The sequence below is a fragment of the Megascapheus bottae genome, chromosome 7 (assembly GCF_031878675.1).
Source record: "Megascapheus bottae isolate mThoBot1 chromosome 7, mThoBot2.hap1, whole genome shotgun sequence".
NCBI classification, from domain to species: Eukaryota; Metazoa; Chordata; class Mammalia; order Rodentia; family Geomyidae; genus Megascapheus; species Megascapheus bottae.
Genome location: NC_143515.1, coordinates 59484223 through 59497686, shown reverse-complemented (window position 1 = coordinate 59497686; position 13464 = coordinate 59484223). Strand labels below are relative to the sequence as shown.

The following is a 13464-nucleotide window of genomic DNA, read 5'->3' as shown; positions in this document are numbered from 1 at the left end:
TCTATGTATGTGGTACCGAGGAATCGAACCCGGGTCTTCATGCAAGCACTTTAACGACTAGGCCCAACTCCTGGCCCCTGATGAACACTAATTTAAAGAAAACATACCAAACAGATTAAAAGGGGGGGGGGGGAAGAATATAGTGCCAGTCTCCGTGGCTCAAACCTGTAATCCTAGCTACTCAGGAGGCCGAGATCTGAGGATCAAGGTTCAAAGCCAGCCCAGCACAAAAGGACCTGAGACTCTTATCTCCAATTAACCTCGAGAAAATGGGAAGTGGAGCTGTGGCTCAAGGGTAGGACAGTAGCCTAGAGCTGAAGAGATCAGGGATGTCACCCAGGCCAAGTTCAAGCCCACAAAAAAAAAAAATATGGCAAGTGGTCCCACACCCCTTGTTTCTGAGGATGGTCCCACATTCTCATCTATAATTATTAAAAGTATGTCCTTGCTCTCTCAAATATGTGCCTGTTAGGATAATAAGTTCACTGGAAAGTGAAACAAAAACAGTTTAATTGGACCCTTAGCCTTTCTGTATTTTACTTAATTCCTAGTGATAAATATCAATATTATAAACTGATACTTTTCTCAAATGTCTGACCTACTCTTAGCTGTTAGTCGTGTCTCTTATATAAAGCTATCATATGGACATCTCCTGCAATATCTATCACCAAACTGAAATCCAAACCTAAGAAACTATTACTTAACTTGTTCCATTCACTCTTGCTCACAAGGCATGCTTTTTTCTTCCAAACTGTCTGCTATGAAATCCCTATCACTTTTCAGATACCTCCCTATGGTGAGTATTTCTACTCTTTCCCTTTTATTGGATGCTCATCTAAGAAACAGCGCACAGGTGCATGAGCACCCCCACACCTCTTGACCCCAGTACAGTTTTAGCTATCACCGCAAATCCTCCTTCACTTAGAAAGCAAGGTTCTTAAAAATGGACCACATTCAAGCCTTCATTTTATACTAATGTCTTCACCTCTCTCCTAAAACTGATTGCAATTGTACTCATAGTGCTCTTCATGTCACCCCCTGGAAAATAATCAGTAATGAATAGTCCTCCTCTTGCCAGGCACAGGATTATGCCTGTAATCCTAGCTACTCAGAAGGCTGAGATCTAAGAATCACGGTTCAAAGCCAGCCTGGGCATTAAAGACCATGAGACCAATTAAGCTCTGGAAAATGGGAAGTGGTGCTGTGGCTCAAGGGATAGCTCAAGGCATTAACCTTGAGCTGAAGAGCTCAGAGACTGTTCCTACGCCCTAACTCCAAGCCCCACGACCAAAAATAAAATAAAAATAAAAATAAAAAATAAATTGTCTCCTCTTGGATTCCACTCTACTAATTTCTCTATATTATTAAAGTAGTCCTTAGCAGTTTCCTTTTCAGGTTTTTAGTTTTCTTCTTTTTTTTAAATATTTGATAGTACTGGAGTTCAAATTCACAGCCCCTGCTTGCTAGGTAAGTCTCTAGATACTCCCCACCTTCCTTTTTATATCAGTTGTTCCTGATAAGGACTGACTTCTTGCCTGGACAAGCTTCTCTTTGTAGCTAGATGATCTTGAGAATTTTTCTAGCCAGGCTGGCCTAAACTCCTTTCTCAACCTCCTGAGTAGTTAGGCTTATAGGTGTGAGTTATCATGTTCATTCTATTAGTCTTTTAAATGTAATTCCTCAAGGATTCATTTTAGTTTCCCTTCTCACTCTGCAAAACAACTCTCCATGACCTTCTCTTCTACTCTAAGAGCTTGTGCTCTATCACTACCATATGCTGATGCCTCTCAAACCTTCACCTGTAACCCATGCCTCAAGCTTGAGTTTTTGATACTAGCTATATTGTTTGTTGCCTAAAAAAATAAATCCGAAGCTGAACTCACCAAAGCTGAACTAGTCAAGCCCTGTTCCTGCAGATTTACTTCTTAAATATTTTCTGAACATAACCATAAATCTGCATCTCTCTTGTTGCCACTCTTGTCAAGGTTATCTAATTCAATTACCCAAATGGCTGAAACAGTTCAGTGGCTAGTCACCCTCTTCAATACTGCTCTTCTCTGCCTTCTTCAGTGATTCCACAGGAAGAACAAATCTGATCACAATCTTCCAGTAGAGAAACTTGTAATGCCATCTCACTCTTAGCAAAGTATCATCTCCTTAACATATTTTTCAAGCCCTTATAAAACATAATTTTCCTACAGAAAACTCTAGTTAAACAGAAACACTCCTTCCTTTTCTCTCATTACTATCCAGTCACTCCTTTTCCCAAAGGTACCAATCTCAGCTTTGTGGCTGTATTCGGCCTTGCCCAGTCTACCTCAGTCAACAAATAGTCTACTTATCCTCACTAATTCCTTCAGAGGTCGTTAGTAATTACTTCCTCCAATTAGCAGCCTCTGACCACTTATACTAGATTTGGTTTCTTGATATTATGCTTAGTAATACCTATTACTTCTCATTACAAATTTCACATTTTATTATAATCATTTAACTGTTTAGAGTTTCTGTAACAATAAACAGAGCACTGTCTTCTTCACTTGATTTCATGCTGGGTCTGGTAAGCAATACCATGTATTTAATATAAAATAAATAATAAATTTAGTATAAAATAATAACTGTAGAAAATGGACAGAATGATAAGCTACTAACTAGGAACTGTGTACAAAGAAAATTAATGTCTGGGGCCAGGAGTTTGGCCTAGTGGCAGAGTGCTTGCCTAGCATGCATGAAGACCCAGGTTCAATTCCTCGGTACCAAATTCATAGAAAAAGCCGGAAGTGGTGTTGTGGTACCAAGGAATCGAACCTGGGTCTTCGTGCACTTTACCACTAGGCCAAACTCCCAGCCCCAAGATTATTATCATTATTATTATTATTTTGCCAGTCCTGGACTTGAACTCAGAGCCTGAGCATTGTCCTTGGACTTTCTCATGTCTAAAGCTATACCACTTGAGCCTCAGCACCACTTCCGGCTTCTTTCTATGTATGTGGTACCAAGGAATCAAACCTTGGTCTACGTGCATGCTAGGCAAGCTCTCTACCACTAGGCCAAACTCCTGGCCCCTGAGATTATTTTTATAAGTAATCACTTTAAGAATTAAAGTTAATATAGCCTTTAGCAAGGCAGCTGTTTCAATAAATATAAATGGTTGTTAATACTCTCAGATATTTGATTTAAGGATTTAATCAGAAATTGTACCAAAAAGTCACCTATCTGAAACATGGTGTTAACTAACTTTGTATACAATTGTTGTCATCTCTCTATATACCTACTATTAATGTCTGTAATCCTAAGTGTGTAACTGTTTACAAATACTATTTTGTGTTTTTGGTAGTTGAAGGAAAAAAGGCAATGAAAGATGCAAACTAACCATGTTCTGTTTACCAAACTTCCTATGGATAAGGAAATCTAAAATGAAGCACTGAACTGGAGGGACTAGGAGTTAACAAATGCAGCAGTGGTCCTCACTAGACACTACGTGGAAAATTAACTATACATCTTGTGGATGGTGGTGGGAAAACTGGAAGAGCAAAAGAAGGGGTGACATTGTCTAAAAAGAAATGTAATCGTTACCTGACTTATGTAACTCTAATTCACCTTTATAATAACCAATTTAAAACATGTTACAAGGGGCCGGGAGTTTGGCCTAGTGGTTAAAGTGCTTGCCTAGCATGCATGAAGACCCGGGTTCGATTCATTGGTACCACATACATAGAAAAAAGCCGGAAGTGGAGCTGAGGCTCAAGTGGTAGAGCTCTAGCCTTGAGAAAGTCCAAGGACAGTGCTCAGGCCCTGAGCTCAAGCCCAGGACTGGCAAAAAAAAAAAAAAAAAAAAAAAAAACATGTTACAAAAGAAAATCTAATACAATCTGAATGGAATAATCAACCTTCTTTAAGCTTGAGTCCTCTATACACTAAAAGGAAAAATGGTTATCTCATTTCTACTCTTTCTCAGGATTTTAAGGACAGCATGTATTATGTACTATATTTCAGAGTCCCCATTACTACCGAAAAAAACTCATAAATAAAAAGTTATGTTTCCATATCCTAGAGTTAATTTCATTTGTGACTGTGGTTCTTAATGTACTATGTTATTTCTTTTCTCTTTTTTTCCCCCTTATGGTTAACATTATGTGGTTATTGTATCTGACTTTGTAACCTGGTATATTGTTTTTTGTTTCTTTTTTTCCTTTGCAATATAATAGCTTTTTCCCAAAATTTTTTTATTGTAATTAATAGGAGGGTTACAGTTATATTTGCCAAACAGAAGGTTCATTCCTTCACACTGATACCCCTTCTCATGTTTTTGTCCCCATTTCCTTCTCTCCACCCTCTCCCCCCCTCCTTTTCCCCCTTCCCTTTCCTATTTCAAATAAACAAATAAAATGCATATACAATATACCAGATAACAAGGTAAGATGCTATAAAAATATGAGAATAACCAAGGGACAACAACAAAAAAAAAGAGATGAGAAATAACATAGTACATTAAGAACAACAATCACACATTATGTAGCTCTTGTTTCCATATCCTGGAGGTCCTTTCATTTAGCCTCATCCTATATGGCATTATGTATCTATTACCTGGCATATTGTACATATGTTTATTTGTTTATTTGAAATAGGGAAGAGGAAAACAAGATGACTGGGAGGGGGTAGGGGAGGGAAATGGGGACAAAAACATGAGAAGGGGTATCAATATATGAGAAGTAATGCACCCACTACCTGACGAATGTAACTGTAACCCCTCTATACATTAAAAAAATAAAAAGTTATGTTGTTGAACCTTCCACTAAGTATAGAACAGGAGCAGAAAATGGGTGAGGATGGGAGGGAAAAGAAAGGTGGTGGAAAAAGATTATGTGACACTAAATAATTAGTGTTAAATGATAAGCAGGTCAGAAAGAGTAACTAGCATGCAAATTACTAGAAATTATAGTTTCTACAAAATATTTGACATTTACTTCTTATCATTTAAACTTCCTTTAAAATTGGCTTACCAGAATCATAGCTTGGAGGCTTCATATCTCCCTGATTCAATTCTGTCCCATATTTCAACTTGTGGTATTTGGCTCTAAAAAAGAAATGAGAAAGCACAAACCATCTTAAAACATATTTAAGTGAACATTAAGATACACAATAGAAGTAGTTATAAGTATGCAATAGTGCTGGCGAGACACTCCTAGAACTTTCAAAAGCCTATATTCTTCTGTGGTGCCCAAGATAATACAAAAGCATCTACCTTTATTATTCCTATATGTTCAAGTGTTACTATAAAAAGACAAAGGAATAATATTGGAACCATAAATCTTCTTTCTAGAATTACAAATGAACCATATAACATTCCATTTATGTATTCAAAATCTCTTGATGAAAGTTGAATTTTACTCTCAAAGTAAACTGTGAAAACTCTCAAAGTAGACTCTGAAATCAAGTTGGTAAAATTAATCTTTCTCAAACTGTGGGAGATTTGCTTAATGTAGTGGATTGAATCCAAGTACAGATAAGTGATCTACCATTTAAGCCAGACCCTCAGTTCTTTCCTTTTGTTTTTGAGATAGAATTATCATTTAACTCTGCCCTAGTTATTCTGGAACTCAAGATCTCCCTGCCTCACACCTCCGGAGTAGCTTGGATTATGGTTGATTAATGCCATGTCTGGACTCAAAACTGGACATTTTAAAAAGAAAGGAAAGAGAAAAATAAATAAGAGAAAGAAAGAAAAGAGGAAAAAAAAGAAAGAACACAGGGGAGGGGAGGGCAGAGGAGGGAATGGAAGGAGAGAGGGAGACAAGGTTAGGAGGTAAAGGGAGTCATCTTACAGTATACATGCCTTGCTGGGTAACTAAAATTCAAGTGAACCATCTCCAAAATAAGCAAACCCTCAGCCTAGTCCAGGTATCTTTTCTTTTGCTCAGAATCATCACTATGAATGGGAAGACTTTTTTTTTGGTACCAGAACTGAGGCTTGAACTCAGAACCTTGGTGCTCCAGCTTGGCTTTTTTGTTCAAGGATCTACCAGTTGAGAAGAAAATCAGTGGAGTCAAAAGGGAGAGAATTTTTGTTATTATTTGGTTAATTATATATGCATATACATATATATTTGTTAAAAATTTTTAATAAATGTTTTAGTAATGTTTACTAGAATATAAGTAAGATTCTTCCGTATAACCCATTCTCTGGCTTCCCAAAAATATGTTTCATCTACTATAAGACAAAGTAACAATATACCTTTGGGAAAAAAAACAGTGACAAGAATATAACAATCCTGCACACAGATTACAATAACGGTCCCAAAGTAAAAATGACATTATAATTTTTAAGAAATTTATTTATATTTTTATATAAGAATACAAACATTCAAATATAAAATTACTGAATTTATAGTGCATTCTAGTTGTCTCAACAAAAACTGCAACAGAACTTCTTCTAAAAAAGAAGAAAAAGTATTCTTCAAAATAAATTTGAAACAAAAAAAAATAATAGTAAGGCCAACAAATTTTAACAACATTAAGCTAACACAAAATATGTAATGTGTTTAGGACAAGTTATGGTCCTTCAAATGAAGGTCTCCCTAATTACTAACACAACTTTCTTCAAGTTTAATAACATTCCTTTTGAAGTGAATATACCAAAACACTTTCTCTATATTGCTTCTACTGTTTTAATACTTAATAGTCATTTTTTCTGTTTTATTCCAACTACAAAATAAGCAGATTTCATGATTAACAACTCCACAATTAATACAGCTAGACCTCCCCCAACTGGTCCTTAGTAGATGAAATAACCTAAAAAATGTTTAATAATCACATAGACAAAAGACACCTTATTCTTGCTTTATTTTAAAGCCTGTAAATAATGTTCCAGGAATGTAACATAGCATGACCAACCACTTTTTAAATGTTGATGCTAAAAGTAATCATTAATTTTAAAAAAATATTACTGAATTTCCTATAACGTACCAGTAGTGTGTTGGCTACTAGAAATAATCTGCAACTTAAGAGTCCAGGGAGAGTAAAAGCAAAAGGATAACTAAAACACAGGTATGTAACTACAGCACACCATGACAACTGCTAAAAGAGTTATATAAAGTGTTATTGGAGGCTGGGAGTTTGGCCTAGTGATTGAGTGCTTGCCTAGCATGCACGAAGACCCAGGTTCGATTCCTCAGTACCACATACATAGAAAAAAGCCGAAAGTAGTGTTGAGGCTCAAGTGGTAGAGCTCTAGCCTTGAGGAAGGCCCAAGAACAGTGCTCAGGCCCTGAGCTCAAGCCCAGTACTGGCAAAAAAAAAAAAAAAAAAAAACAACTTTCTGGGGCCGGGAGTTTGGCCTAGTGGTAGAGTGCTTGCCTAGCATGCAGAAAGACCCGGGTTCAATTCCTCGGTACCCTACATACATAGCAAAAAGTCAGAAGTGGTGCTGTGGCTCAAGTGGTGGAGCTCTAGCCTTGAGAAAGTCCAAGTACAGTGCTCAAGCCCTGAGCTCAAGCCCAGGACTGGCAAAAAAATAATAATAAATAAAATAAATAAATAAATAAAATACAGATTTATTTTAGGAATGGTGGAAAAATTCTGAAATTTAAAAGAATACTATTTTTAATAAAGTACCTTTCTTGTTTAAGAGCATATTCCAACATTTTGATCCTCCTGACAAGATCTTTCTTCAAGTTTTCTTGACCTTTTCTTTCTCCTTGAAGGAAGGCAATCTGAGCCTACGAATGGGTAAGAAAGACAAAAATCAGTTTGGAACAAATACAGTTTTTTAAAATCAGTTAAAAAAAGAGCCTTTGGATAACAGAACAAGTAGAATATTTTCTTTCTATATCAGTCATCAATTGGAAGGGAGAAAATGAAGGCACCTATATGCAATTTACTTCAGACTAGGCATGTTAGTCTATTCTTTCCTCAAAACCTATCAAACAGCCAGTATAAACACCAGACGTACACAAACACAGACACACAGACGCAGACGCAGACACACAGACACAGACACACACACACACACATACACAGATATACAATACAGTTTGCTCAATTATGTGTCTTTAATGCCTTTAAAAATGTATCTTGGGGCTGGGGGTTTGGCCTAGTGGTTAAAGTGCTTGCCTAGCATGCACGAAGACCCAGGTTCGATTCCTTGGTACCACATACATAGAAAAAAGCTGGAAATGGTGCTGAGGCTCAAGTGGTAGAGCTCTAGCCTTGAGAAAGTCCAAGGAGAGTGCTCAAGCCCTGAGCTCAAGCCCAGGACTGGCAAAAAAAAATAAAAATAAAAAATAAAAATGTATCTTGGCTAGGCTACTTGCCTAGCATGCACAAAGACCAGGGTTTGATTCCTTGGTATTACATACATAGAAAAACCAGAAGTGGTACTGAGGCTCAACTGGTAGATCTCTAGCCTTGATAAAGGCCAAGGACATTGCTTAAGCCCTGAGTTCAACACAAGGACTGGCAAAAAAGAAAAAAAGAAAGAAAAAGAAAAAGTTTCTTTTTATAGAGTGAAGGGGAAAAGTAAAATTAGAATTCTTACAATGTTTCAAATTATGTTTCACTACCTATACAAATTTTATGAGGGTTTCCACGTTCTGAATGACTTTATCATAGACTTTATCTCTATAAACAAAAATATTTTACCTTAGCCAGGTGAGGTGGCTCACACCTGTAATTCTAGCTACTCAGTGGGCTGAGATCTGAGGATCAAGGTTCAAAGCCAGCCCAGGCACAAAAGGACCTGAGACTCTTATCTCCAATTAGCTTCTAGAAAATAGGAAGTGGGGCTTGGCTCCAGGGTAGGGCAGTAGCCTTGAGCTGAAGAGCTCAGGGACAGTACCCAGGCCAAGTTCAAGACTATTTTACCTTGTCTCAAAACACCCAATCCTGCCAGTAGCTTGTGCCTGTAATCCTAACTACTCAGGAGGCTGAGATCTGAGGATCAAGATTCAAAGCCAGCCCAGGCACAAAAGGACCTCAGACAAGATCTTATCTCCAGTTAACTTCCAGAAAACAAATGAGGCTTGGCTCAAGGATAGGACAGTAGTAGCCTTGAGCTAAAAAGCTCAGGGACATGCCCAAGCCCAGGGGTAGGGCAGAAGCCTTGAGTTGAAGAGCTCAGTGACAAGGCCCAGGCCAAGTTCAAGCCTCAAGACCCACAAAAAACAAAACAAAAAACAAAAACGCCCACTCCCAGAAACTGCTTTAAGGAAATGTATGTAATACAGAGAAGTTGAAAAAAGGGAGACTAAAACAAATAGAGTCTGCACATTATTTCCCATTCCACAAAGAATTACTGAACCCTACACTTTAACATGAGACAAAACTGTAAACAACATTCATCTTTATACATTTAGTATTTAAATAGTATCTTCAACTAAAGGAACTGACCTTTGAAACACAGTTCTATAGTCACTTAACAAGTAGCACTGATGAACCAAAGCATAAATTCAAATAAAAAAATTATTTTAACTGGGGGGAGGGGCCAGTCTGGAGGCTGTAGTGTGATGGTGGAGCATGTACTTAGCAAGATTGCTAAGGCCAGAAAACTGGAAGTGGCACTGTGGCTCAAGAACAAGAGGTCCTCAGACTCTTATCTCCAATTAACCTCTAGAAAAGGGAAGCGGGGCTTGACTCAAGGGTAGGTCAGTAGCCTTGAGCTGAAGAACTAAGGGAAAGTACCCAGGCCTAGGGGTAGGGTGGTAGCCTTGAGCTGAAAAGCTCAGGGAACAGTGCCTAGGCCAAGCTTAAGCCCTTTGAACCACCAAAAAGAAAAAAAGAGTAAATAAGGGGGGAAACAATATATGAAAATATCTCAGGACTGGGAGTTTTGCCTAGTGGGTAGAGTGCTTGCCTAGCATGCACGAAGACCTGGGTTCAATTCCTCGGTACCCCACATACATAGAAAAAAAAGCCAGAAGTGGTGCTGTGGCTCAAGTGGTAGAGCTCTAGCCTTGAGAAAAGCCCAAGGACAGTGCTCAGGCCCTGAGCCCAAGCCCAGGACTGGAAAACAAAAAAAAAAAAAAAAGAAAATATCTAGAATAACTCACAAAAATACAGCAACTGGCCAGGAATCTGGCCTAGTGGTAGTGTGCCACATACATAGAAAAAGCTGGGGGCCAGGAGTCTGGCCTAGTGGTACAGTGCTTGCCTAGCATGCCGGAAGACCCACCTGGGCTTGATTCCTCCGTACCACATACATAGAAAAAAAGCCAGAAATGGTACTGTGGCTCAAATGGTAGAGCTCTAGCCTTGAGAAAGCCCAAGGACAATGCCCAGGCCCTGAGTTCAAGGCCCAGGACTAGCAAAAAAAAAAAAAATGCTGGAAGTGATGCTGTGCCTCAAGGCCTCAAGGGTAGAGCTCTAGCTTTGAGAAAGCCCAAAGACAGTGCTCAGGCCCTGAATTCAAGCCCCAGGACTGGCAAAAAAAAAAAAAAAACACAGCAACTGTAAATACTTCCACAGATAACAAGGTGACTGGGAGATAGATACTATTTAAACCCCACCTTTAAACAGTCCCTCTTCAAAACACATTTTGAAGGTTGAGCCATAGTTACTATGCTTGGAAGTATTTTAATTGCAAAGTAGTGGAGCCAAACAAAACATTTCCACCAAAGCCAAACCCATAAGCCATTATTTGTAGACAGACAGTCTTGATGTTCCAGCCTAAACTCATTATTTTTAGAGAGGAATAAAACAAAGCATTGAGAGATGAAGTAGCTTGTATACCTAACAGCAGCAGCATTCTCACAAATGAACTAAGATGATGGTCCAAGTAATGAATGCATTACCTACCACTTGGAAAAATCAAATAGCACACTGAATATAGGGAGTTATCACTAATGATAATATCACAGAGAATTTAACACCCCAAAACTTAAAATTTCTCCCTATTCATCACTATAAGACTCCCATCAGAAATAAAAAGATTTCTAGTTAGAAAATACATTTCTGATATCTAATCTTAGCTAGTAATATGGAGATTATCTGGCTCTCCCCTGTATTTAGCTACTTAGGATGAGGTTAAAAGGAAAATAGTTCTAGGCTAACCAAGGCAAAACAGTTCACAAGATCCCATCTGGATAGAAAAGGATGGAAGTTAATGCATGCCTGCCCAAACTATAAAACTATAAAGATGATGATCCTAGTCCAGTCTGGCCTCTATTTTATAAAGATCTGGATTTATGGCTCCAACAGTAGAGTACCTGCCCAGGATCTATGAAGCACTGAGCTTAAATGTGAGAACTGTCTTGGAAGGAAGAAGACCTTCTGGGTATGTGTGGGTCATAGCTATAATTCTAGCTAGGTCTTCTTTCATCTTAAATACAAACATAACAAGCAAAATATCTGAAAAGTTAGTAATATGATTTACTTATATTAATAAATACTATACCATAGTTTCAAGAGTCTTTATATCTTAATCCCTTCTTATAAACTATACCTGTGTCCTTATAAAAACTCTAGATTACTAATACTGTTTTTTTTTTTTAAGGTCTAAGACTAGAACTCAGATTCAGTACCTACTTGCTTTCACTTATTGGCTAGCATCCTACCAACTGAGCTACACCTCCAATCCCTACTTATGCTCTTTAATATAGGTTGCTAGTTGGTTTCCTCCCACATAAACATTACCTCTGGTCTCTCTCTTCTCTCTTCTCTCTCTCCTCTCTCTCTCTCTCTCTCCCTCTTTTCACACACACACACACACACACACACACACACACACACACACACACACACACACACACACACACACCAGTCCTAGGGCTTGAACTTAGGACCTAAGCACTATTCCAGAGCTGCTTTTGCTCAAGGCTAGCACTCTTAGCACTTGAGCCACAGGGACACTTCTGGCCTTTTCTGTTTATATGATACTGAGGAATCAAACCCAGGGCTTCATGCATGCTATGCAAGGACTCTACCACTAGGCCACATTCCCAGCCACAGTCCTCTCTCTTAATGATAGAATCACGACCTGGTGATATCTAGAAGACTTGTTAAAACATAGATTGCTTGGCCCTGCTACCAGTTTCTGACTCAGGAGGTTTGTAGTGGGAACTGCAGATCTGCATGCCCAGCAAGTACCCAGGTAATACTCAGTGCTAATCTAAAACCACATTTGGAAAAACATACACTTACACACCTGTGACATAGTTACATGGCCAAACCTAAGATAAATAGGCCATTCGGAAGCAAGGAACAGAACCATCTCACAACTCCAGCTCTTTACTCCACCTAAGTATGGCATCTTTGTTCCACAACCTAACAGACTAGTACATACTAGCTTTTTGAAACCCTTCCAAGTTCTTTCTTCATGACTGTATTGTTAGCAGTCTCCAGGTATGGAAATAAAATTAATCAATGAGGTAATAGCCACTACACACTATAGTTAAGCCTATTGCAAACTAAGAAAAGGCAGACCAAGTTCCTGCTGAGCACAGTGGCACACATTTGTGAACCTACTTTGTCTAATGTCATTAAAAGGAAGAGAGGGAGGACTTATTGAAGGTTCTACTCACAATGGACCAATGGATGCCCAGCTGTTCATCTACTTTCCACAATGTGATCTTTGGGAAGGTGAAAGAGGGCATGGGCACCGTAGAAGCCACGGAGAGCTTTCAACCAAGAATGTCAACATTGCCAATTGTGGACAACTCCAATACATTTGACGTTTGTTGATCTTAACCACTAGACCACTCTTTCTGTAGTTCAGGAGAGCACCCTTCTCCATCATCGTCTCAAAATAATCTACAATTTTTGTACTCTCACTGCAAAAGTTTTGGTTCTGTATTTCCTTATTCCTCTCCAACATGAGCTAGACTGTAGAGACAAACTGATGATTCTGAATAAAAATTAAAAATGTATATACACAGTGTTCAACTGATGATTCTGAATAAAAACTAAAAAGTATATACACATATATGTATACATACACATGCCTTCTCATGCACATATACATGCGTGGAAGAGTGAAAAATAAGATATCAGCAAACAGAAGAATTCCTATGGATATATGCAGTACCATGACATTTAATTTTTTTTTCTTTTGTCAGTCACTGGGCTTGAACTCTGGGACAGGACATTGTCCCTAACTCTTCAGTTTAAGTCTACCCTACCCGGCCCTACCCAGCCCAACCTCAGCCCAACTTTCAGTTTTCCAGTGATTAAGATTGATTGGAGATAAGAGTCTCAGGTTCTTTATTGCCTAGGCTGACTGCAATCTTCAGATCTCAGCCTCCAGAGTAACCAAGATTACAGGCATGAGCTACCACGCCAAGGTGACATGACATTTAAAATTTAAATATTCAGCTGGGCACAGGTGGCTCGTGCCTGTAATCCTAGCTATTTAGGAAGCTGAGATCTGAGGATCACAGTTCAAAAAGATCACACTAAGAAATCAAGATTCTTATCTCAAATTAACTATCAAAAGGCCACCACAAGCCAGCACGGTGGCTCTCGCCAATAATCCTA

At 38.5% G+C, this 13464-nt stretch overlaps 1 protein-coding gene across 3 annotated transcripts in view; it reads right to left on the bottom strand.

Moving 5' to 3' along the window:
* Strn (striatin) overlaps positions 1-13464 on the bottom strand; it is an 84876-nt gene that overhangs the window by 48885 nt on the left and 22527 nt on the right. For all 3 annotated transcript variants that reach the window (XM_090337154.1, XM_090337155.1, XM_090337156.1), the window contains exons 2-3: positions 7612-7715; positions 5001-5074 (exon numbers count right to left, since the gene is read on the bottom strand). In XM_090337154.1, the coding sequence (XP_090193280.1) occupies positions 5001-5074; positions 7612-7715 (178 nt within the window). The remainder of the gene's footprint in view (positions 1-5000; positions 5075-7611; positions 7716-13464) is intronic.